Consider the following 26,808-nt stretch of genomic DNA (forward strand, 5'->3'; position numbering starts at 1 on the left):
TGATGGTAGGAAGCAGAGGATTATAGTGGAAGGATGCGTGTTGGACTGGAGACCTGTGACTAGTGACGTGTCTCAGGGCTTGGTGCTGAGCCCATTGCTATTTGTTATCTATATCAATGATTTGGATGAGAATATACAAGGCATGATTAATAGGTTTGCAGATGACACTAATATAGGCAGTATGGTGGACAGTGAGTAAGGTTATCAGAAACTGCAGCAGGACCTGAATTAGCTGGGGAAGTGGGCAGAGAAATGGCATTTGGAGTTTAATATAGGTCTTGCATTTTGGGAAGCCAAATCAAGGCAGGAGTTTCATGGTAAATGGTAGGACATTAAGGAGTGTAGTGGAACAGAGGGACCTTGGAGTTCAGGTGCACGGTTCTCTGAAAGTGGATTCACAGGTAGACAGGGCAGTGAAGAAGGCTTTTGGCACACTGGCCTTCATCAGTCAGGGCATCGATTATTGAAATTGGGATGTTATGTTGCAGTTGTACAGGACGTTGGTGAGGCTACACTTGGAGTAGTGTTCAGTTTTGGTCACTTTGCTATAGGAAGGATGTTAGTGAACTGGTAAGAGTGCAGAAGAAATTTACAAGGATGTTGCCAGGACTCAACAGTCTGTGTTACTAGGAGAGGTTGAACAAGCTAGGACTTTTTTCTTCAGAGCTTAGGAGACTGAGGGAGGATCTTATAGGAGTTTATAAGATCATGAGAGGCATGGATTGATCGAATGCACTCAGTCTTTTTCCCAGGGTTGGGGTATTGAGGACTAGAAGTTATCAGTTTAAGGTTAGAGAGGAAAGAATAAAAGGGAACCCGAGGGACAACCTTTTTACACAAAGGTTGTCCCTCATATGGAATGAGCTGCCAGCGGAAGTGGTTGAGACATTAACAACATGTGAAAGGCATTTGGACAAATGCATGAAAGGGAAAGGTTTCGAAAGATATGGGCCAAGTGTAGGGCAATGGTTAACATAGATGGACATTTTGGTTGGACGTTTTGTTCAGCATGGACCACTTTGTGCCAAAGGTCTGTCTCCAAAAGCAATGTATGACTCTGCTGGAGTACTGTGTGCAGTTCTCGTCTTCATACTATAGGATGTGATTGCACTGGAGGATATGCAAAGGATGTTCACCAGGATGTTGCGTGGGTTGGAGCACTTTATCTATGAAGAGAAGCTGAGTAAGGTTGGGTTGTTTTCTTTGGTGTAGCAAAGGTTGAGGGGGGAGTGGGTGGGACCGCCAGATAAAAGGTGTATAAGATTATGGACAGAATGAAAGAAAGCAGCTGATCCCCTTAGTCAAAGGATCAATGAGAAGGAGAATAATTTTAAAGTGAAATGCATATAATTTGGAAGCAAACTGAGGAAACAATACACCCATCTGGAATGCAATAGAAGGGAGGGTAGTTGATGCGGGTAACCTTAGATTACTTACAGTGTGGAAACAGGCCCTTCAGCCTGACAAGTCCACACCGATTCGCCAAAGTGCAACCCACCCATACCCCTACACCTAACACTACAGGCAATTTAGCATGGCCAATTCACCTGACCTGCACATCTTTGGACTGTGGGAGGAAACCGGAGCAAACCCACGTAGACACGGGGAGAATGTGCAAACTCCACACAGTCAGTCGCCGGAGGCAGGAATTGAACCCGGGCACTGACGCTGTGAGGTAGCAGTGCTAACCACTGTGCCACCGTGTCGCGCACTACCTTTAAAAAGTATTTGGAAGAGCACTTGAAATCTCATAATTTTGAAGGTTATGGGCCTAATGCTGGAAAGTGTAGATTAGTGTAGATTTGGTGTAGCTTTAGTGGTAACAGATTTGATAGGCAGAAGGGTCTCTTCCGCAATGTATGATGCTATGAAACATTGCGCCTGTTTCAAAGTCACAAAATAGGTCCCATCCATTCTTTGGTTAATTTCTCATGGGAATGCCTTGTCCAATACAGCCAACATGGTAACATAATACAACATAAATATTGTTTTCCCTTGTTTTGTTATTACTTGGGAATTGTCCTGATGACTTCAATATATAAACGCTTTAACAAAACGTGAAATCTCTCTTATTTGGTCAGGATCATTCGTTCTGCGACGTTTCTTGTGAGTGAGCGTTCAAGGTTACTGCTCCAAAGCAATGTCAAAGAGGCTCTGCAAGTTTAATCCATTCTTTTCCAGGGAATGGCTTGACTCACAACAGTCAGTATACCAGATCTGTTCTCCTAACGAAGACGATGAGATGAGAAGGAAAGAAAATTATCCCAAGCTGCTTTAAGAATGTTGATCTTTTAACTTTTAAGTTTCGAGTACAGCGCATTGCACTGTCTTTCATATGTCAAATTTGTTTTAAAGGAGCCAAATCTCCTGCACACCATTTAATTTGCTGTAAATGTGTTAAACTGGTCATGCAATAAGCAACACCATCAGCTCCGTCTTCTCCCTGATTTAGGGCGAGTCCAGCTCCCTCCCTGTGGTTTTGAGCGATGCCCAGAGCTGTCTTTGTGGAAGTTATCCCCCGGTCCAGTCACTCCCGCTCCTTGTTTCCTGGGGGGACACTAAAGTCCCGCGGACCAGGCAGCGCCGTTACTCGGGCCGACTGAAGAACGCTCGGGTCTCGGGCACCGCGGAGGCGCCTCAAAGAGGAGGAAGCCCTTGCGATTGTGACCTCAGAGGTGGGAGAGCGGGATAGGCCAGTTGTACTTTGGGGAATGTCGGCTCGCTCCCACGCAGCCCTGCCGCTTGGAGACGGCGGCGGAGATGACTGGGCGGCCTGTTGCAGAGAAGGGTATGGGGCCGGGGGTTTGGAGGTGGGGCCAGGGCTGAGGGGATGGGCGGGGCCATGCCCGTAGGGGGCGCGGCCAAGACTGAAGGACATCAGGGCTGGTGGGCGGGACTACGGTTGGCGGCGCGGCAGGGGCGTGGTCAAGACCGAAAGGGGCGGGCCAAGGCAGAAGAGGGCGTGGTTATGGCTGGCGGCTCGGAATGGGCGTGGTCAAGACAAATGTCAGGAGGGGGTGGGGTCAGTGATGTATGACCTTTGTTGGAATCCATCTTATGCAGGTATAGTTTGACTTTCAGCAACTTAGTCAGGGATTTAGGATGCTTTTTGAAGTATTGACCTCCTTCTGCTTGTGCATTAGTCAGTTATTACTGGGAGGGAATGTCTTTCTTGGGAGTGTTGTCTCATAGTTTCTTCTATCACATATTTGTAGTCAGTTTTTTAAAAAATGAGTAGAACTTAATTGCTGAGGTGATTGTGGTGGCTGTCAAGCCTTTTATCTTCCAGAAAAAAGGGAAATTTGAGTAGTGGCCTGAAACTAGGAGGGACTTGATTGTATGAATAAATTGGCTCCTGATCTGGGTGGTACTTCAGTAGGTAGAATTTCTTCTTTCTACTGTGTCTTTCTGTACTTCTGGCATACATTGTATATAGATCCCTATCCAGTACATAGCTGGGTTGGCTAGTTTAACTCGATCGATTCCCACGTGACCTTCATTTAGCTTCTGGAGAACTTCTTTCTGCATCGTTATAGGTATGGTTTTTCCAGATCAAGCTAGAAGAACACCTCCTAGTGAGAGGTCATCTCTAATACCCACCAATATTGCAGTATTGGTCTGGGCTTGATGTTCCTTTTAGGCTATCCTTAGACCAATTGCTGATGGAGCATTTTTAACTTTCATCCTTACTCACATCTCTAATTTGATTCAGTTTTGGTGATGTTACTTTTCATTAAGAGATGGATCTTTATAACCAGATCCTTGAATGAGATAGGCTGCTGCTCTCCACAAATACTTAGCCTCAGGATAGCAAGGCTATCTGTTTCAGTGGTGTATAACATATAATTAACACTTTATTTTTGTTTTTGTGTGCATTTCTATCACATGGGTTGGTCCAGGCTGTCAAATCTCAGTTCCCATGCATGATGTTGACTTGATTTTCAAGAAGGTTTCCTTGGTAACCACCATCTTTTACGTTTTCAGGGAATATCATCTGGTATAGTCTGAGTGAGTGGGGTAATGTTACTGTGTTCTCTTGGATCAAGCTTCAGCTTTAAATTGTTTTCATTTCATGGGTATGCCCTTAATTCTCATGGTTTTCCTGATCTGAATGCATTAATTTATTTTCTTTGGGAAAGGTCACATCCAGCCACTCATGTAGTTGTGTGGATCCTATGCCTATTGTGTTCTCAATCTTATCATCACCTTCCAGGGTGTGGTGCTTTGGTTCTTTTTCCTTATTATTCACCATGTTGCTGTATCTCACGATGGTCACAGCTGATGGGAATATTAGACTAGTCAGATTTCAGAGTGAAAACTGACTTGATAGACATTAATTTTTAGTTTTTCAATTCAATATTCTATGTTGGACAGTCACTGAACATATTCACAAGAGGCTGTAAATGTACTTTTAAATAACATAGGTTAATTACACAAATGAAATAAAAAATTTAAAAAGCTATCTATTTGGTCAATTTCAAATAATCTTATCATAAATAGCAAACGAAAGATTCAATTCTGTCATCAACAAAATGCTTTACAGACTCTTAATCCCAGAGAAGTATAACTGCTATCTTCATTTCAAAATTTCTTTCTGAACTGATGAGGTTATAAGCATTTTCTTTCCATGACTTTCTGCACATTCACCAGATGTGATTGTCTGAATTACAGTCTCTACCCAAAGCACCTACCCACCAGGTTAATTCACTGACCTTTCTCACTGAGAACTAAGGAGAAAAAAAAAGGCTTTGCCTACTGTTCAACTGTTAAACAGCATATCTGCTCATGTGGATCTTTTCTTTTGAACTGTCACCCTGCTTTTAGACCCTGGCTTCCTCTTTTGTAAGTCGTAAAAGCTCAATAAGCAGCAATTATCTCTCCAGGTAGCTTCTTAAGTCATTGAGCTGAACTCTCACGATTTCTTAGAAAGGCAGTCTTTAGCTGATGGTTCCAAATGACTGTGACCTTTTCATTTTTAAGAAAAAGCAGACCTTTGCAGCACTTAAAACCAAAAATCTTTTGACCTTTAATTTAGAATCCAAGTTCCCCAATAATAACATATTGTAAGCCTTCATCATGTTCTGATAACTCATCTACCATCTTTCTTTCTATGTTTTCCCAATGATTTGGTGTTATACAGATTCTGCAGTTTAATTCACGTGCGTCAGTTCCTCTGACTGAACTTATGGTTGCCTGCAGCTTTTGCACATCTTTCTCTCTCAGCTGTGCATTATGTTGCTGCTGTTCCACTGCATCCACCCTGCTGAGTTACTCTTCGATGCTACTGAAACCTAACTGTTTGGATAGGCAGCATGTTTACCTGTCCACCCATGGCTTTGTGTGCTCTGATTATGTCTGCAGTTTGTGATATTGTGAGCTTATTACTTTAGACCTAAGGTGTTGTACTTTCCGATGTACAAAACCCAAAATCAGCTGATCTTGTTGTCTTTCACTTATGTCCTTGACTTTCTATTTTCGGGCTGCATTTATCAGTCTTATGAAGAAATGGTCATAAGGCTAAGCTGGTTCCTGCTTCTGTCTTTGAAATTGGTATTGGTAGATCCGATGATTTGATTTTGATTGGAAGGGGTGTGATGGATTTTTCACAACTGTTGTCTGGGGTTTTGCTGTCAGCTTTACTCAACTTCCAGCTATTAAATAAATTAAGCCCTTGCTCTCCTGCCCACAAAATTATGTTGCTGAATTCTTCCTCTTCGTTTATGGTCTGTAGCAATCTATTGAATATCAGTCTTCAGTTTTGTTTGAACTTCCCAAATGCTTTCACAGCATCATTACCCTCCCAGTCTGCCGTGCTGCTGTCTGTTCATTGCTGCAGCAACCATTTTGATTTTGTATGATTCACTCCACATATCTTTCTGACACATTTAGATTAGTTTTTCAATTTAATTGAGCATTAAATTCACCTAAAATGTTGAAGTTTTTGTTTATAGACAGCTATCACCACTATATTAAGCCTTCTGGTTCCTACACATCTGACCTCATTGCTGGAGCTTTGTTGAGTACTCTTTCAGTTCTCCATGTGGCTGGTAAACTGATATGTGGTTACTCTGAGCATGACAGTACTGCAATAAAATGTGATGCCTCGGATATACATTCTTGGAATTTTTTTTACTTCAGTATTATAATAAATACAGACAACTTTTCATTGGTCAGTGATTTCTTTGCGTTTTACTTTCTCTTCCAGGTTGCTCAAGAGCAATGTAAAGAGTTTAATCTCTAACTTGTATAAAATCTGATCAATCCTAGCAACCAGAATTTGTTATGACTCTCTTTTATAGAAAACACATTGATGTATGTTCTTCTTGCTTCCTAGAATACTCATTGCCATGAGTTTTTTTCATTGTGAGATGGGCTGGAATTACACCTGTTCATTAATCAGATTACTGTACCAGGGCAGTTGTGAGATGACCAAGTGTAGGTGTAGCTTTTCCTATTCTTCAATGAGGAGAGGACTATGGCCTTTACATTACCTCTGGTATAAGCTCTGGAGCCACTGCCTTCACCTCCTACTTTAAAACTGAAGTGATGTGCTGCAATGCTGTCACTAGCATAAGGCTTTATCAAAAAGAGAAAGCAGATCTGTTAAAATTCCGTGGAACACAGGAATACAAGTAGGCCAGTGAGCCTTTTGAGGTATCTAGGCAAAAGTGAGGACTGCAGGTGCTGGAGATTAGAGTTAAGAGTGTAGTGCTGGAAAAGCACAGCAAGTCAGGCAGCATCCGAGGAGCAGAAGAGTTGATGTTTCGGGCATAAGCCCTTCATCAGGAAGCCCGAAACATCAACTCCTGCTCCTCGGATGCTGCCTGACCTGCTGTGCTTTTCTTGATCTGCTGTGCTTTTCCAGCACCACACTTTCGAGGTATGTGGCTGTTCACCACCTTTTTATTCATTCTGCAGGTAACTATTAGATCGGTTGATGTTGTGAACATTTCCCTGAACAAAAAATAAATGCTACAGCTTCTCAAGACCTGAAAGAAAAAGAGAAATGTCAAGAAAATATGAGAGTTGATATTTCAGGGAAAAACATATTTTGCACCTGTTGCAAAAATCTAGTGTAGAGGTGGTGTTCTAGAATTTAATTTTTTTTAAGATTTAAGAATTAATCTTTTAACAGTAGAAAATGGTGCATCTGATTGAGAACCTGATAAACAACACTGAAATAAATGCAATTCAAACAAGCTGGAGTTTGTTGCATTTAAAAGGTTGGGACTGTGTTAACTTAAGAGGTCAACAGCTAGAGAATCAAGCTCCTAAACAGCCGTCAGCTTGCTGTTGGTGCTGGCTATTCTGGAAGAACTGTCTTGTCTTTTCTTCCCATCTGCTCCAGCGGTGTGTAGTAACGTTTCTGAATAGGTCAATGAAAACAAAAGACAGACAACCAGCAGGAAAGCTGTTCTGTATTTAGAAAGCAGTTCCAGCTTTGGGTCATATTAGCTTAAAGCTCCTTAGAAGTCAAAAGATCAAGTCAGATCTACACAGGAACTAGAGTCAGTGCTAGATTTGTTTCTACTAGATCTACGATGCAGTCTGTGGTCAGTAGCTGGTATTTAGTATTAAACCAAATTCATCTGGGGAAAAAAATGAACAATGACTGTGAAGAAGTGTTTGGTATGCTTTTGTTTATTGTTCAGAGTATTGAGTACAGCAGTTGGGAGGCCATGTTACGGCTGTACATTGGTTAGGCCACTTTTGGAATATTGCATGCAATTCTGGTCGTCTCCTTATCAGAAGGATGTTGAAAGGGTTCAGAAAAGATTTACAAGGATGTTGCCAGGGTTGGAGGATTTGAGCTACAGGGACAAGCTGAATTCGCTGGGGTTGTTTTCCCTATAGCAGCGGAGGCTGAGGGACCTTATAAAGGTTTATAAAATCAGGAGGGGTTGGATAGGATAAATAGACAAATTCTTTTCCTAGGAGTGGGGGAGTCCAGAACTAAGGCCATAGGTTCAGGGTCAGAGGGGAAAGATATAAAAGGAACCTAACGGGCAACATTTTCACGCAGAGTGCTGCATGTATGGAATGAACTGCCAGAGGAAGTGGTAAAGGCTGGCACAATTACAGCTTTTAAAAGGCACCTGTGTCGGTATATGAATAGGAAGGGGTTAGAGGGTGTGGGCCAACTGCTAACAAATGGAACTAGATTGGGTTGGGATATCTGGTCGGCATGGGCGAGTTGGACCGAAGGGTCTGTTTCCATGCTGTACATCTCGATGAAACTGTGACTGGAAGCTTCTTCAAGGAAAAAAATCCAGTTATTCCGCTCAGTGAAATACAGTTAACTTTGTTGCACTTGGAGTCCTGCAAGTCATCAGCTTGATATCGTAGCAGTGAACTCTTGGAAACAAGGAGTATTTTCCATCATTTTAAGCCATTGCACAGGAGTTGCAGGATGGTCCATGCTGGATCTGGGGCATCTAGAACCATGAGGTTTTAGAGGAAAGTTTGAGCGTCGCTTAACGTGGAAATTTGCTACTTTGGCAAATAAGTGGAGAGTTGAAGAGAATTCAGAGGGTGGTGATCTACCTTTCAAGATTTCATATGAGAAGGAAAATGTTGAAGAGATGTAAAAAAAAAGAACTGAGTTTATAACATGGATATTTATATGCTATAGTTTTAAATTAATAGTACTTGTTTAATTTCAATTAATTAGCAGTAGAAGTTTTGTGTGTAAGTGTGAAGTTTTGTGGCATAGTTCTGTCGGTTAATTGCGAGAATGGTGTCATTTTTGAGGAAGGTAGCAGAATGTATTAAAGGAAAAAGGAAGGAAAGAAATGTGCAGGTGTGTATTTTTACATAAACACACACAAAAAAGCCAGGTTGCTTTATCTTTCATGATTATAATTCAACTAACTTCTCTTCAACAGTTTCCTTCTCTTACGAAATCTTGAAAGGTAGACAACCACTGTCCAGAATCCACTCTGAATTCTCTGCAGTTCTTTGTTAAACAAAACTAAGTGTTTCCAACTTCAGGTGAGCACTTTAGACATACTCTGAATCTCGCTTTGAAATGTTTAGCCTGTTTGAAGCTGCTTTTCTCTTTTAATTTACATTTTTCCATTTTAGGTTAGTCTGCAATTAAGTAAAGCAAGAAATTGGAAGAATGCTCACAATACGAACGTGCTTTCTACAGTTGTCGCACACATTAAAAGCAAAACCAGAGTGCAAGAGGGTAACTTCAGTCTGCATGGTGCATAGACACTCTCACAAGTTAGCTTCTATCCACAATGTCTTCAAACTTAGTGAGAAGAAGCAAAACAGTATTATTTTTCCATTCAAAGACTTGGAATGGTACCTGGTCAAAAATGTAAATAAAACAAAGTTTCAAATGTTTGCTCCAAGTTTTGAGGATATTGGAAATGCAGAACAACTCTTCACACCTTCACATAAGCACTGTATCGATTATTTCACCTCTGCTGTCAGGATTGATCATGCACCAACAACAGCACAGCCAGAGGTTAGTATTACTTTTCTCCATAGTTCATTTATGACTTATTATGTATCAGTCATATTATCATAGAGATGTACAGCATGGAAACAGACCCTTCGGTCCAACTTGTCCGTGCCAACCAGATATCCCAACCTAATCTAGTTCCATTTGCCAACATTTGCCCCATATCCCTCTAAACCCTTCCTATTCATATACCCATCCAGACGCCTTTTAAATGTTGCAATTGTGCCAGCCTCCACCACTTCCTTTGGCAGCACATTCCATGCATGTACTACCTTCTGCGTGAAAATGTTGCCCCTTAGATCCCTTTTATATCTTCCTCCTCTCACCTTAAACCCATGTCCTCTAGTTCTGGACTCCCTCACCCCAGGGAGAAAACGTTGTCTTTTTATCCTATCCATGCCCTTCATAATTTTATAAACCTCTATAAGGTCACCCCTCAGCCTCCGATACTCCAGGGAAAACAGCCCCTGCCTATTCAGCCTCTCCCCATAACTCAAATCCTCCAACCCTGGCAACATCCTTGTAAATCTTTTTTGAACCCTTTCAAGTTTCACAACATCCTTCTGATAGGAAGGAGACCAGAATTGCACGTAAATTCCAAAAGTAGCCTAACCCAATGCCCTGCACAGCTGCACCATGACATCCCAACTCCTGTACTCAATATTCTGACCAATAAAGGAAAGCATACCAAACGCCTACTTCACTATCCTATCTACCTGCGTCTCCACTTTCATGGAGCTATGAACCTGGTCTCTTTATTCAGCAACACTCCCCAGGACCTTACCATTAAGTGTATAAGTCCTGCTAAGATTTGCTTTTCCAAAATGCAGCACGTCACATTTATCTGAAGTAAACTTAATCTGCCACTCCTCAACTCATTGGCCCATCTGGTCAAGATCCTGTTGTAATCTGAGGTAACCCTCTTCACTGTCCACAACACCTCCAATGTTGGTGTCATCTCCAAACTTACTAATATACTTCCCATGTTCACATCCAAATCATTTATATAAATCACGAAAACAACAAGCAATGACAACTTCTGTTGTTGAAAGTTAGAGACATTTAATCAATTTTCTTTGTCTTATACTCAGCAGGACAAGCTATTAGAATGACAATAATGGGGCAAAGACTGGAATTGTGCTGAGTAGCAGTATATTCTGATTTGGTAGAGGCATCGCCATGGAGAATGTAGCAGTTGAAGATGATTGTCAGTTAACCACTAGGCTTTGTTTAGATTTTAAACCAGGCAGGTTGACACTGGTCAGGGTGTGAGCATCACTGGGTTGGAGAAAGTGGAAACTGTAAGACCAAATAATGCTGAGTGCAACTTGTAAGGGTAATGAGGATCTGAAGTCAATGTGTTGGGTAATGGAAAACCTGGGGAGGTGGTTGGTGACAGACAGAAGATAGGATACGGGTAGCAAAGTCTACAGTAAAGAGATATTTGAAGATATTAAGCATGGGATGAACAAAGGTGTCTATGAAGTTTATTTCAGCAGTGCAGTGGGCATAGAAGAAGAGATCATTTGAGAGTCAAATCCAGTGAATGATAAGACTCCGTAATAAGAAGTGAAACCAAAGGAGCACAAAGTAAGGTGAAAGCTGCCAGAGAAGGATTTTTTTTTAAATGAGGCCAGATGTGGGAATGAGTAAAGAATACAGTCTCAGCAGATAGCAAGATATTCAATGGAAGCTGTATTAAAGTCTGGAAAGTTGGTAAGACATATAATTCACCCAAGGAGAAAATAGAACAATTCTCCTTTTAACTATGGTTCCAGAGTTCTGGTACACTGAATAATGCAGTAATCTCCCTGTCTCCAGTATTCTGTACCTTTTTGGTATTGGAATTGGAATTGGAATTGGTGCCAACAATATCAACTCTCAGAAGAGTTTCAACTATTGAATGTGGATTGGGGAATAAAATTAATTTTGACTAAACCATGAAAGTGATGATCATAGGATGGAGAGATTTTAATTTCTCTTGTGGACATAAGCACAGCTGGCTGGCCAACATTCATTGGCCTTGAGAAGGTGGTAAGCCACCTTTTTGAACTGCTGCAGGTTGACTCACAATGCTCTTAGGGAGGGAATTCCAGGATTTTGATCGAGTGACACTGAAACAATGGCAATATGCTTCCACGACAGGATCGTGAGTAGCTTGGAAGGTAACTTTCAGATGGTGCTGTTTCCACTAAATTGTTACAGTATCTGTACATGCAGATACTGTACTTGAAGCCAAGGGTTTGAAGCCCCTACACAACTCAATCAAAATATCATGGAATTGAGATCTTTGATATGAATGGTATTTTTGTTTCCTTTGCAGGTTTGTTTTATAGGCAGAAGTAATGTGGGAAAGTCTTCATTGATAAAAGCATTGTTTTCCCTGGTTCCTGGCATTGAAGTTAGAGTTTCAAAAAATCCAGTGAGTATTTACATTTTGTACTTAGTGAAATGCACATTTTATTTTGTTTCAGGTAATCAATATATACCATACTTTACTGACATCATCTGTGATATTCTGAACGTCTTGACTCCAAAGGTAGAGGTTCTTCAGGTACTCCTCTTCTTTCCCCTGAATCCCTCTGTAATCCCATAATACTCCTGCTAACCTTAAATTGATCACCCATAGACTACCTTTCTAAAAAACAAAAGTACCACGGTGCTGTAAATCAGAGATAAGAATAGAAATTGCTGGAAAAGCTCAGTAGGTCTGGCAGCATCTGTTGGAAGAAATCAGAGTTAACACTTCAGGTCGAGTGACCCTTCCTCAGGTCACTCAACCCAAAATTTTAACTCTGACTTTATTTTCTTCTTTTCTCTACCTCCCCACCTCTTTTATTTCTTCCAACGACTCATTCTCTGTTAATCTGATATGCTCACAGAATTCTTTACTCAGGATTCCAATTTTGTAGATGACATCCAGCCAATGTTCTCTCCTCTGTAATGCTGCTACCATAGTTTTTAAAAAGTACTTCAAGAGAAGAAAGAGGAACTAACAATGTTCTGAATGCAAGGTTTGATAAGGTGATTACATTTTGAACTGTCTCATTAACTGAAGGTAAAATGACCTACTCTCAGAATCGTTAAAGCATTGAAGGAGGTCATTTGGCACATCATATCTGCACCAACTTTCCAAACGGACAGTTTACTTCATGTCATTCTCCCAGTAACCTTGCACATTCTTCATTTTCAGATAACAGTCTTATTCCCTTTTGATTGTTTTAATTGATCCTCCCTGCACCACTCTCTGCCAGTGCATTTTAGATCTTAACCACTCAGTGCAAGAAACATTTTTTTTCTCTTAATGGGAGGCTTTTGCTTTTTTGAGTTTAAATCTGTGCCATCTTTTTCTTAACGCTTTCACAAATGGGAACAGTTTCTCCCTCACTACTCTGTCCAGTTCCCTCACAATTTTGCATGATTCTATCAAATTTTCTCCATTTCTCCAATGAAGAGAGTCAGTGGATCTGCCATATGTTCTGCATAACAAGCCTAATTAGATTAGATTAGATTAGATTACTTACAGTGTGGAAACAGGCCCTTCGGCCCAACAAGTCCACACCAACCCGCCGAAGCGCAACCCACCCATACCCCGACATTTACCCCTTACCTGACACTACGGGCAATTCACCTGACCTGCACATCTTTGGACTGTGGGAGGAAACCGGAGCACCCGGAGGAAACCCACGCAGACACTGGGAGAACGTGCAAACTCCACACAGTCAGTCGCCTGAGGCGGGAATTGAACCCGGGTCTCTGGCGCTGTGAGGCAGCAGTGCTAACCACTGTGCCACAGTGCCACCCACATGCAGACCTGGGGCAGATTTTATTGAAATGCACATGCCAGGCTTAACTCCTAGAAACAAAGGTAGATGTTCTTGTTATTGAAGACCTTCTGTCTCAGAGAAGTGGAACAGGGAACAAGAGAGACAGGGAAAAACAGTTGTTGCAGTGTGCAGAGAGAAAAGGCTGCTTTTCCTGTTAGTTGCCAGACAATATGCTGAGGAAAGTTTGTCTGCTGTTTTAAGAAAAGGAATTTCTTAAGGGCATTGTTTTAAGGGCATTGGAACATTTGTCTTTGTGAGATTGGGACAGGAAATCATCAGACCGGCAATGTTCTGCTGCAAGTTGGTTCTGTGAGGATTGAGGGATAGAATCATCACTGGTTGCTTATGGGTTTCATCTGTGATTAATGCTTTGTGAATGATTATCCAAACTCCCAATTATATTTTGAAAGTTAACTAATAATTAGATATAAGATTTCTTCATGTATCATTTCCTATTGTGCTAGGAACTAGAAGTGATTTTTGTTTTTGCTCATCAGAATAACATTATGTTTGTAATAGAACAATATTACTCAGAAACATGTTTCCTCCGTAACTGATGCTTGACTATGTTTGTAAACTGTAACAAAAACACCAAACCTGAACTAAGGTACTATTACATGAAAGGAGGTTCCTTTAATTCAGGAGTTAACTTTTGCTTTTGTTATTTTAGGGACATACAAAGAAAATGAATTTCTTTAAAGTAGGCAAGGCGTTTACTGTCGTTGACATGCCTGGTTATGGATACAGAGCACCTTCTGATTTTGTGGAAATGGTAGAAAGATATCTCGAGGCAAGACAGAAGTAAGTGCCACATAGTTTCTGTTTTGATCACTTGTTTACCCCTTAATTTTGAAAAAATGGATGATAATTGTGTCAAGGACGATGCACAAGTAAATAAAGGGTGACTTAGTGATGGGATACTGGCCTCTGTGCAGTTATTTCAGAGGTGACAAGAGTGGGACTAATGATGTAACCATTGCAAAAGCCTCTACCAGCTGAAGCCCAAATGGGCACTACAACTGGCTTCATCATTAGAAAATAAGGCAAGTGGAGCATATCAGTTGCAGCAAATTTCAGTAGAAGTGGACACCCTCACCTGACCGACTGAGTTTGGGGGACATCGCTTTAGTGAAGGCCTCATTCAGGGCTTATCCTGAACATAGGGACTCTCGGTCAGTCCACAGCAAAACCCCAAAACAAAGCCAAGCCTGTGCTAAACAGTTAACATTTTCTTCAGGATCCAGGCCGGCAAGCCATTGTCGCTGCTGCCGGTCTGCTGACTTGAGACTGCAAAAGAATCCCACTAGGTCTGAACTGAGCAAGATAATTCATAGGTTGGAATCCAGGAGAGTGCACACCCTGAAAAACCCACCTACATCTGGCTTGGAACAATTAAATTGCTTAGCGACATCCTAATCAGAACCAATCAAAATAAACTTCTGATTAAATGGTCACCTGTGTAATGGAGGCTGATACTGGCACAGTCTTTAATAAAAATTACTGCCAGCAGATCCCCCAAATTCATGGAAATGGCTAGGTAAACCCTGGACACCGTCACACATCGACAATGCAGGTGCTTTTCATGGGCTCAACATTCTTGGTCATTGTGAGTACCCACTCAAAGTGGTTAGATGTGCATAGAATCCATTGGTCAAACATGGGACAATGGTGGAAAATTTATGAGCATCTTTTTCAGTACATTAGCTCCAGGAAGTGTCGGTCACAGATAACAGGCCATTGTTTACCAGCAGGTAATATAAGTATTTCCTAAAGTTGAATGGCATTTGGCGTATAAGGATAGCTCCATACCATTCTTCATTTAATGGTCTGGCAGAAAGTGCAGTCCTGTCTTTGAAGACTGCCTTAAAGACACAGCCTATAGCTTCACAAGATATCAAACTGTCCAGGTTCCTATTTGATGATGGAACCACCTCTCATGCAGCTACAGGGATTGCTCCAGCAGAGTTACTGATGGGGAGAAGACTCTGCACCAGGTTAAATCTGACCTTACTGGGCTGGGCAGGGCGGGGGGTGGGGGAGGGAAACAAGACTCCTCTAAGCAAGAGAGACCAGTTTACATTAGAGGACGAAGTTTGGTGCCAAAACCACAGAAATGGCCCTGTGTGGGTAGCAGGCATGGTCAACGCAATGTCAGGCCCCATAACGTACAAAGATGGGGTAGTTGAGACGGTCCCGAACAAGCATATGAACCGCATGAAAGCTGCAAACTCGCAAACGGGAAAGGAGCAAAACATATCCATGCCATTAGAATAGCTGGAAAGGCTGTTGGAAATCATGGGTTCTCCCACTCCATTTAACCTCAGAATCTGAGATGGACACAGCGGATATCGTAGCCTCAACACCTTCACTACCTGAAAAAGAGGATGAATTTCTTCTGAGTCACTCCGGGCGCAGGAGATGGGTTATGGTCTGTTACACAGCACCCTTTTCTGAGGCTGAGATGGAGAAACTGGACCTGATGCAAAAATGCCCCAGGACAGGTGACAAGGAAAAGTACAGGCCTATACCTGTGCTCTTAGTGGGGGGAGGGATGTAGTGGTTGTAACAAGGTCAGCCAGATGTACTTCATAGAATATAAATTCCCTGATTTGGGCTGTTAATCTAATCCAATCAGGGAGCCCTGGCTGACAGCTATAAACAGGCGTATCTCCGCGCTCACTCCAGCCCGGACGGAATTTCACATTGGCCCCAAGGTCCCGTACTTCCCGCGGGAGCCTGTGCCCCACAACCTGAGCCGCCTCCGGAATTTTAATTTTGTCCCCTTAAGGGATATACAAAGGAGGGCCCTGTATCGACTGCTGCTGCACACCATCCACCTCTTCTCCCTCATCCACCGTCCGGACACGCCTTGGCGTGCCCATTTGCCACCGGGCGGTGGAGATCCCCAGTGGAGGGCTCTCTACGCGGGAGTCCTCCCCCTTTCTCTCGGGGATCTGGGGTGGAGGGTGCTGCACGCGGCAGTCCCCTGCAACCGCAGATTGCGGTGGTTCACGGACTCCCAGCCCAACTGCTTGTTCTGTGGCACTGTGGAGTCCGTGGACCATGTATACATTGGGTGTGGGCGTCTGCACTCCCTTTTTGATTTTCTTAAGAACCTTCTCCTCTGTTTCTGGCTGCACTTCAGTCCCACGCTCCTGATCTTCGGGCACCCGGTACGGAGGAGGGAGGGCAGGTCCGAGGACCTCCTCGTGGGTCTGCTCCTGGGCCTGGCCAAACTGGCCATCAACAGGTCCAGGCAGCGGGCCGTGGAGGGGGTCGTTAGGGCCGACTGCCTGCCCCTCTTCCGGGGTTACGTTAGAGCCCGGGTGTCCTTGGAGAAGGAGCACGCGGTGTCCACCAACACCCTGGAGTCGTTCAGGGAGAGGTGGGCGCCGCAGGGAGTGGAGTGTATTATTTCCCCGTCCAACTCTATTTTGATTTAGTCCCTACCCTCCCCTCCACTGTTTTGATCACACAGCATTGCCCTGTGGTTTGAAGGGCAGTGCTTGTCAATGGCCACTCGGGTGTTTTCCCTATCTTCCTGGTGGTGGAAATCGAATAAAGATTCGTGCACCTTGTGTCTTTCACTGTGTCTCACACCTACACACAAAGAAAAAAAAGATAAACAGGAGAGAAGGGCAGTGCTTGTCACTGGCCACTCGGGTGTTTTCTCCCCTTAAAACAAAAAAAAAGGATAAAAAAAAATTTTAAAAAAATAAACAGGCGTATCTCCGCGCTCACTCCAGCCCGGACGGAATTTCACATTGGCCCCAAGGTCCCATACTTCCGTGGGAGCCTGTGCCCCACAACCTGAGCCACCTCCAGAATTTTAAATTTGTCCCCTTAAAGGATATAAAAAGGAAGGCCCTGTATAGACTGCTGCTGCACACCGTCCACCTCTTCTCCCTCATCCACCGCCCGGACACGCCTTGGCGTGCCCATTTTGCCACCGGGAGGTGGAGATCCCCAGTGGAGGGCTCTCTACGCGAGAGTCCTTCCCCTTTCTCTCGGGGATCTGGGGTGGAGGGTGCTGCACGCAGTAGTCCCCTGCAACCGCAGATTGCGGTGGTTCACTGACTCCCAGCCCAACTGCTTGTTCTGTGGCGCTGTGGAGTCCGTGGACCATGTATATATTGGGCGTGGGCGTTTGCACTCCCTTTTTGATTTTCTGCAAAACCTCCTCCTCTGCTTTTGGTTGCACTTCAGTCCCACGCTCCTGATCTTCGGGCACCCGGTACGAAGGAGGGAGGGCAGGTCCGAGGACCTCCTCGTGGGTCTGCTCCTGGGCCTGGCCAATCTGGCCATCAACAGGTCCAGGCAGCGGGCCGTGGAGGGGGTCGTTAGGGCCGACTGCCTGCCCCTCTTCCGCGGTTACGTTAGAGCCCGGGTGTCCTTGGAGAAGGAGCACGCGGTGTCCACCAACACCCTGGAGTTGTTTAGGGAGAGGTGGGCACCGCAGGGAGTGGAGTGCATTATTTCCCCCTCCAACTCTATTTTGATTTAATCCCTGCCCTCCCCATCACTGTTTTGCTCACACAGCATTGCCCTTTGATGTGAAGGGCAGTGCTTGTCACTGGCCACTCGGGTGTTTTTCATATCTTCCTGGTGGTGGAAATTGAATAAAGATTCGTGCACTTTGTGTCTTTCACTATGTCTCACACCTACACACACACACACCATGGGTGCTGGGGTAAAATAACTGCGGTAGTGTGGGGGAAAAAAAAAGAAAAAAAAACAGGCGTATCATCTTGTTTACTCTTGAGAGCTTGCTCTGAGGGAGCTGGATCAGTATCAAAGCAATTAAGAGAGTTCAGTAAATGCTAACTATTACCAGACCTCATCTCGTAAATGAATAATAAACATAATTTAATTAATAATTAGTTGATACAATGCGGTGGATGGTAGATCTCTCTTGGTGGATACTTTATGTGGACTGAATGGCCTTCCTCATCTTTTTGTTTTTGTTGGTTTTATGGTCACCTATCCCACATGTCGAAGTGTTTGTTTCTGACACCTCATGACGGACATGAAATAAAGAGTTCCAATATTCAGCACCTAAAATAGTTATAAAAATGTGAAAATTGACTTGATTGTGTTTTTTCCATAGTTTAAAAAGAACATTTTTGCTCCTGGATGCATCAATAGGAATCCAGGAAGCAGATCACATAGCAATTGAAATGTGTGAAGAGTTTGGCATTCCTTTTGTTGTAAGTAATAAAATCCAGTTCCCTAATTTTACTGATGATTCCTATCCCCTTTGGATTCCCTTATTATAAGAACATGCAGCTGCCTGTTTGCAGACCACTGCCAATGCTTGAGTTGGCCTGGAGTTGAATGCAAGTGCTACAGGTTGATTGTTCCTTTGCAACCTGACTCTTCAGGAAACCTCTTATTTTTCTGAACTCCCATTTGTAATCCCCTGCTATAGATTTGGCCTGTCTGACAATAAGCTGCAGTTGAGTGTCACAATAAGCTGAAACCTTTGGACATATAAATCCAACCAAGACTGATGTTCTCACTATGGGTCTGTCTCTCCCAGAAGAGAAGGCGGTAATATTGTGATTGGCTCTGCATGTTTGCCAAGAACCCATCAGTGTTTAACTCAGTTTAATTTGAGGTTTAACCCTTCGTATCTACATAGCTGCATTTGACACAATGGATCAACACGTTACATATGTTTATACAATCAGTCGCTATGTCCCAGTTGTGGACATGATCACCGTATTTGAAGTGTGTATGTTCTGGGTCATTACAATGATCCACAGATGTGTGATCCACATGCTCGCCCTAACAGGAGTTCCAGGTGTAAGCACAATGGCAGCTTTTTCACAGTGCCTTGCCTCATGATATAACATGGATGTGCTTCAAAGTTTCAGGCAACATAATGTCGAAACAACTGTCCTACCCCATCACTGAAACCATATTGATCAAGCTGCACCCATTCTCAGTGTAAACTTGACTGTTTTTGTTGAGAAAACCTGGGAAATCTGTATCTAACAGTCCCTGATATAACTGATGTCTGTTCCCCTTTTAAAGTTACGAAAATACTCAATAGGTCACGAGCAAAACATACATTTCTCTGTTAAGCTAATGACGAAAATGGTTTTCTCTCACTATTTCCTGTTCAGAATGTAATCTCAGGACTACTACCAAACCACATGCTAGCAGGATATATTAGATGAATACATGGCTGGGGAAATGGTGTTGCCAGAAGGGATTCAGTTTCCTGGGACTCCTGGGTGGGGTTGGTTTAGTGGTTGGAGTTCGATACTGTTACAAGCAGGGTAGTCACATCTGAGTGCAACCAGGACTGATGTTCTCAGCGGAACCTGAGCAAATAGATAGAGGGAGAAACAAGGATATCAACAAAAGACAAAGTATGAAGCTGAAATGGAGGGCAGAAAAGTAGAGGGTGGAAAATGGGGCCATAGTGCAACATAAAGCTAAGATGACGAACATGGTTAAAAAGATAGATCTAAAGGTTTTTCTGTCCTAATGCATGAAGTGGCACTAATGGAGTACCATGAAGATCAGTGAGCCTCATGATATTATAAATGACCTGGATTAGGGAAGTGAAAATCAACATTTCCAAGTTTGCTGATGACACAAAACTGGACAGGGTTGATAGTTGTGAAGAAGATGCAAGGAGGCTTCAAGGTGATTTTGAAAAGTTGAATGTTGGGTAAACACATGGCAAATGCAGTACAATGTGGCTAAATGTGAAGTTAATCACTTTGAGCTGAAAAACGGAAAGGTAAAGTATTATTTAAAGGGCGATATATTAGGAAGTGTGGATGTACAAAGAATCTGAGTGTTCGTGTACACTGGTCTGTGAAAGTAGACAGGCAGGTGCAGCAGGCAGTTTAAAGTGGTACGTTGGCTTTCCCTTGTAGGAGGATTTGAGTTTTGTTTTGATCTCCATACCGTAGAAAGATATACTTGCTATAGGGTTCCTTAGGCTGATACCAGGGAGGGCAGTACTGTCCTAAGAGGAGAGATTTGTCCAACTGGGCCTGTACTCAGAGTATAGAAGGGTGATGGGGGATTTGATTGAAACGTACAACATTATAATTGGGCTGGATAGACTAAATGCAGATAGTACGCTTTCCCTGGGGACAGTGGGGAGCTGAGAATCAGTGAACGTCTCAGAATACAATGTAGACTACTTAAGACTGAGATGAGGAAAATCTTTTTCATTCAAAGTGTAGTGGACCTGTAAAATTCCCTATCAGAAGGCCATGGAAGTCAAATCAGTGAATATATTCAAAGGGATAGAACAAGTGGTGAAGGCTAGTACATTTACAGCATTTGGACAGGTAAATGGATAAGGTCAAACGCAGACAAATGCGACTAGTTCAATTTAGGAAACCTGGTTGGTATGGACAAGTTGGGCAGAAGGGTCTGGTTCTATCCTATGTGACTGTTTGACTGTATAAGGTGAAGTGCAGTGAGTGTCCTTGAAGATGAGCTGTGAAATTAAGCATGTTGGTGCATCAGGCGGTAAGTAGGCAAGTAGTATGTTGCCTTCATAGCATGAGAATTTGAGTGCAAGAGTAGGGTGTCTTGCTGCAGGGCCTTGGTGAGACCACATTGGTCTCCTTATTTGAGGAAGGATATTTTGGTTATGGAAGGAATGCAGTAAAGGTTTACCAGTCTGATTCCTGGGATGGCAGGATTGATGTATGGAGAGAGTTTGCCATTTGGCTAACCTTTTGTTTCAGATTTGTCACTGTATTCAGATTTTGCTATCTGGCATAATGGAGTTTAAGTGAATACCCCAAAACATTACTCTAGGCTTTGGTTCATGAACTAGTCCAGTGACATTTCCACTGCACTGTCACCTCCCTCTCACAAACCGAGGAACCTCAATTAGCCGGCATTCGATTAACTGAATTTTGGATTATCCAAACAAGATCGCAAGGTCCCAATGCTTAGCGAACTATGTTATCTGGCATTGTTTATCTGGCACTCGATTAACTGAACGAAATACTCCCCACCTGTCTCCTTTGGATTATCAAGGTTCCTCTGTACACAAGTCTATAACAATTACAAACAAATCCAAGTTAATGCATTTTTAAAAAAAAATTAAACATGAGTACAATTTAAGTATTGTTTTTTGTTACTCTGTAGTTCAATTAAGAGCTCCATTGTAACTTAAGCATCAGAGAAAACAAATTAGACAGTCTACCATGTCTCTCTACAACAATATTGATTGAAGAATTCTGAACACGTAACACCAGCTGTCAATATGCTTTCTGATTTTTGATTGCAAGCAATATAAGAATGCAGATTTGATTTTTTTCTTGCATAATAAGATTGCACACTTGTGCAGAAAGTCATTATAGTAGACAAACTGGCAAACTGATGGGCCACTTCATAAAAACATCGTTTTGTACATCATGTGAAGTAATAATGATAAAGCTGGTAAATTACATCCTTAGTGTAATCAGTAATTGCCTTCTTCTGCTATGTTCACTCCAGCTTGTATTAACAAAGATTGACAGGCCTCAGCAAGGCAATCTGCTGAAGATCATTCTAGGAGTACAAGAAGCGATAGAAAAACAAACGTCAGGGTGCTTTCCTCAGCCGTTCCTCGTGAGGTACGTTAAAAATGTATTTCTTTAAAATTCCATTTTAAAAATTGTTAAGATAATTGGTGGGAAGAAGCTGAAATTAGTTCTGTTGTTCGCTGTTTCCTTTTTAAAAAAAAGAATGGAATGGGGGCACCGCAGGCTGGACCATCTCTCATTGTCCTTGAAAAGGTAATGGTGAACAGTCTTCCAGAACTGCTGCAGTTTGGATGCTGTTAGCAGACACACAGTACGATTAAGGAGAGTGTTCCAGGATTTTGACCCAGCCACGGTGAAAGAATAGTGATATATTTCCAAGTCAAAATGGTGAGTGGCTTGGAATTTGCAGGCCTTGATTGTCCATGATTCCAGTACCTTTGACCATTTAGTTGGAAGTGTATGTGGGTATGGAAGGTGCTATCTAAGGAACTTTGGTGAATTTCTGCAGTACCCCTTGTAGATGGTACACACTACCGTTACTGAGTGTCAGTGGTGAAGGGAGCGGATGCTTGTGGATATGGTGCCAATGAAGCGGACTGCTTTGTCCTGGATGGTGTCAAGCTTCATAAATGTTCTTGGAGCTGCACCTATTCAAACAAATGGGGAGTATTACAGGCAATGGCAAGTCACATATGATGAGAACATAAAAATGAGATTCTCAATTTCAAGAAAAATACTCCAATTTTCCACTCAAATGTTTTAATGGCTAGATGAGAATTTTACTACTGAGAATCAAAGAGCTTATCTGCATCCATTACATCTCATTATTACCTTAATCGTTCCTCATTTGTATGCAGTTTGCTATTCCGCAGGCATGGAGACGAACTGGAAGAGAACAACTGCTGATGTGAAAATCTGAGTGGCTGCCTAAAGGATGCAGCCTCTCTTTGGCCAGCTTTCCCCAACGCTCAGAGAGTGTTCCATAGGCAGTGGCTGTCTGAAGCCTCCATCCATGGTGCATTTGAGATTGATCTCTGATACAACTCAACTCCTCAGTACTGCATCTTGGAGTGTTCATTGCAATGCTGCTGCCAGGTCTCATTGCACATAGTGCCCAGTATACATTGGAAAAGTGTGCTGAAAGCCCTTAGGTCATTCTCTCAGCACCCATTCACTTTGTACCTTCCTGGATGCTCACTGCAGCTTTGCCTTGCCTTTCAGTGCAGATATCTGGTCAGGCAGCTTGTCATGTTTGCCAACAGTGACCAGTCAAGGGGGAATAATGGTCAGCAAGGGGCCTGGTTGTTTATCAGTCAGGAAAGGTATGAAGGTTTCCCGAGTGAGTGAGTGGGAAATGCAGAGGGTAATAATTGGCTGTGGGTGAAAGCCATTGAAGGAAAACATGACATGCATTGATGAGAGTTATGCACCATAAGGCTTGGGGAAAGGGGGAGGGATGGAGGGAGTAAGGTGGGTGCTGTTACAGAATTAAAAGTGAGTGAGAGGTAGCAGAGAGAAAATGATAGCATTACTCTTGCAGAGTGCAGAAGGCCATTAACCTTCCTCCAGCCTGGGGGCAGTGTGCCCACCCAGCTGGCTGCCAGTGCATGCAGCCGAGACTTGTATATGGTGCCTGTCATGTGAATGTCAGAAGGTCCCAGAACAGGCAAGCCCTTCACTGCTGCTGAGCACAAGGCAGTATGAGAGCAGCACCACGGAGGTGGAATGCATTACTAATGAGATGAATAGCATAAAGTTTCACAAGAAAAGTCTCCAGGATTTACAGAGGGACACCCTCCATGAAACCCTCTCCCAAAATTGATGCTCAGCTGATTTCTTAGGAAATAAATGTCTGTAAGCCAACTAGATTCCAAATCTATATTTAAGCTGATCAGGTTTATATTCACCCATGTGAATATTCATGTAACTTAAGAGAATACTAAGTTCTTTATAATGATGAACTCTTTGCCTTGCTCATCATGCTATCTGCATGGGAGCAAGCATTTTTCTGAGTTATGCCAGGAATGTTTATCTCCAGACCTTATTACAGCCTCCATCTAGAAATAAATACAAGAACTGACCTGAAGACAGACGTGAGGTGAGAGTGATTGGCCTTGACATCAAGGCAACTTTTTACCTAATGAGGCATCAAAGAACCATAGCAAAATTTAAATCAACGGCAATCAGAAGGAAAGCTCTCTCCGGATTGGAGTCACACCCAGCTCAAATGCAGATGTTTGGGGATTGTTTGACACTGATGATTTGAGCTTCAAGACATCACTGACAAAACCATTCTTAACCTCAAAAAACATAAAATAAAGTGAATGTCAGGATCACAGTGTCCATGTGGAGGAGCTCGGTATTTCAGATAATGTATTTATTGTAATTATTGCTAGGTGTACAGAGGAACCTCAATTGTCCAACATTCAATTATCCGAATATCGGATTATCCAGCAAGATCACAAAATGCTCAGCAAAACTATGTTATCTGGCATTTTATTATCTGGAATTCGATTAACCAAACAAAATACTCCCCACCTTATCCTTTGGATAATCGAGATTCCTCTGTATTGTATATTTTGCATTTGCTTCCTATGGAACATTACCTGACTGTAAATCAGTTTTTCTCTGTGGCTCAAATGGGGAGTTTGGTGTGTGACTAAAATCATAATGCAGCTCACAGAGCAAGCAGTATGTGGGTTGATTCCTGTGTCATCCATATATTGTTAGTGGCAACTTCAAATGTAAACACCATACTGTTAAACTTTAGATCAAAGTTTTCACAGGTTGCATAATGCAGTATTCTCTTGAAAAACTTAAAGTATTATTTTTAAAATTTATTTCATTTTATTCCTGCAGCTCTTTGAATTATTCTGGGATTCATCTGCTGAGATGTTTCATAGCTCACGTGACTGGAAATCTTCAGATTAATGAACATAATTCCACGTCTTTAAGATCAGGAGTAAATTCTGCAAAGTTATGAAAATTGGTTTCAGGACAGCTCTGCATGTCTACAGTATCAAATACCGATTTGATTTTAAGGAACCACTGAATGCAGACTACATGCAAATAGAAAAGTCAAATTGAATTTGACCTAATTGACATTATGTTTTCATAGAGTCATAGAGATGTACAGCATGGAATCAGCTCCTTTGGTCCAACTCATCCATGCCAACCAGATATCCTGAATTAATCTATGTCCATTTGCCGGAATCATGGGAAGTATTACAGAACATGTGTAATATCTTTGTGGAAAATTGTGGAGTTTATATATTCTGTTTACAAAATAGATTTATTCTGATTGTTTAAGTAGAATCAGTTCCTATTATTCCTAAAATGTATTTCAGATTATGATTCCTAGAACCTTGCTCCATCATAATTATTCAAATTCCATTGTTGCATTTCTTTAAAAAGTACGTTTGAAAGATTGAAACAGTTGAAATGTTGAAAGCATTTTCCCAGCAATTTACCCTTTAATGTGCATCAAGTGTATTCACGCAGAGCAAGAAATTTACTTTCAATAGTAGTTTGTTGTTAATGCATTCAAATGTGAAACAAGGCTATTCACATTCTGGATACAACAGAACAGCTTTGCAGCAAGAAGCATTTTATGATTATCATGTCTTCTTGACTGACATTATCTTTCAGAATTATCCTGGGTTTTCTCTATCATGGGAACACAGTATGATATTCTAAAAATGACAGTGGCAAAAACATTGCATGTCTCAGCTTTCTGTTTTCCTCCGCTGATCAGCCAAAAGTTAAAATTTACAAGTGCCTTATATTCTGTGCTCAGTCCTTTTGGTTTTCATAGGAGTTGTTAACATTACTCCCTTTATATAGTGATGAAGATTTAATATAAATAGTCACATTTTAAGAATGAATTTTAAAAATGTGCCGATATAAGTCCAAAGGCTAGTTTCCATTAAAACTTGACAAAAAGAGGATTGAAAAGTTCTCATGGTGATTTCTCATCTTTGCATTGGGCATCAACTTCCATCTTATAGCCGATTGAAAACATAATCATGCCTATCAAGATTCCAGGCACGAACTGCAGTCCTGCTTTTATACCATTAATAAGCCATTGCAGTTATGTGATGAATAGAGTAGATCTTAACTTTGTGTAATAGTGTATTGTAAAACATTAAATAAAACATCCTGTCACTAAATGAAGGATCCGTCTTAATATGTTTAGAAGTTAATAAAGTGTAGGTATAACTTTTTTTGTCCTCAGGTCTTCATATCATCAAATGCATAACAACTCATTTTTAATTGTAAGTCTCACACCATCCTGACATGGAACTGGAACATCAGTCCTTCTTGTTGGTGGATTAAAATTTTGGAGGGGGATCCAAGATGGCAGAGATCTAGGAAGAACACATTGCAGAGCTTTGCACCATATCGCAAGTGGGACGAAGTCTTAACCCACCCTACCTGGCCCACCACAATATCCAGGGACTCTGTAAAGGTTTTCACCATCCAGGAATGCCGAAGAATGGAGGAGGTACATCTGAGGCCAGGCCCACGGCCCAGCCTGCAGGATCATCTGACTCGATTATCTACCAGGCCTGGTGAAGGAGCTTGTGAAATCTCGCGAGATGATGGGCAGGCAGATAGAGGAGAAGCTGGTCCTAATCTCTATTACGCTGCAGAAGCATGAACAGCAGCTGGGAGACCTGGAGAAAAGGATGGATGAGGTAGAACACCGAGTCACAGTGGAAGCTGATACTAGTTCCTCCAAGGATAGGAATCCAAGTGCTGGAGACACAGGTCTGTAAGTTGCTTGACCAGGTTGATGACCTCGAGAACAGGGGCAGGAGAAAAAATACTCAGATCATCGGTCTGCTGGAGGAGAAGGAAGGTGAACAGCCAGTGGAATTTATTGAGGACAGGTTGCTGAAATTCTTAACTTGGAGACTGGAATGAGAGGCTTGAAGATTGAGAGGGCTCACCAGGTCACAGTGCGGAGGTCAGGTCTAGGCCAACATCCTTGTCCCCT

The 26,808-nt window shown here is 42.4% G+C and overlaps 1 protein-coding gene across 6 annotated transcripts; it reads left to right on the forward strand.

Moving 5' to 3' along the window:
• Positions 1–2,549: 2,549 nt before the first annotated feature.
• Positions 2,550–25,978, forward strand: gtpbp8 (GTP binding protein 8). Of its 6 annotated transcripts, none has more exons than XM_072584897.1 (8): positions 2,550–2,675; positions 8,886–8,991; positions 9,085–9,475; positions 11,796–11,894; positions 13,970–14,100; positions 18,407–18,506; positions 21,781–21,899; positions 24,669–25,978. In XM_072584897.1, exons 3-8 carry the CDS (start codon positions 9,122–9,124, stop codon positions 24,790–24,792), a joined length of 927 nt encoding a protein of 308 aa, XP_072440998.1. In that variant the 5' UTR covers positions 2,550–2,675; positions 8,886–8,991; positions 9,085–9,121; the 3' UTR covers positions 24,793–25,978. The 6 variants fall into 6 exon arrangements, with proteins under 6 accessions (XP_072440998.1, XP_072441002.1, XP_072441003.1 ...); XM_072584899.1 differs by having other exon boundaries at positions 2,559–2,788; XM_072584900.1 differs by lacking the exon at positions 2,550–2,675 and adding an exon at positions 3,045–3,063.
• The last annotated feature ends 830 nt before the right edge of the window (positions 25,979–26,808 follow it).

This window comes from Chiloscyllium punctatum, chromosome 15, assembly GCF_047496795.1.
Source record: "Chiloscyllium punctatum isolate Juve2018m chromosome 15, sChiPun1.3, whole genome shotgun sequence".
NCBI classification, from domain to species: Eukaryota; Metazoa; Chordata; class Chondrichthyes; order Orectolobiformes; family Hemiscylliidae; genus Chiloscyllium; species Chiloscyllium punctatum.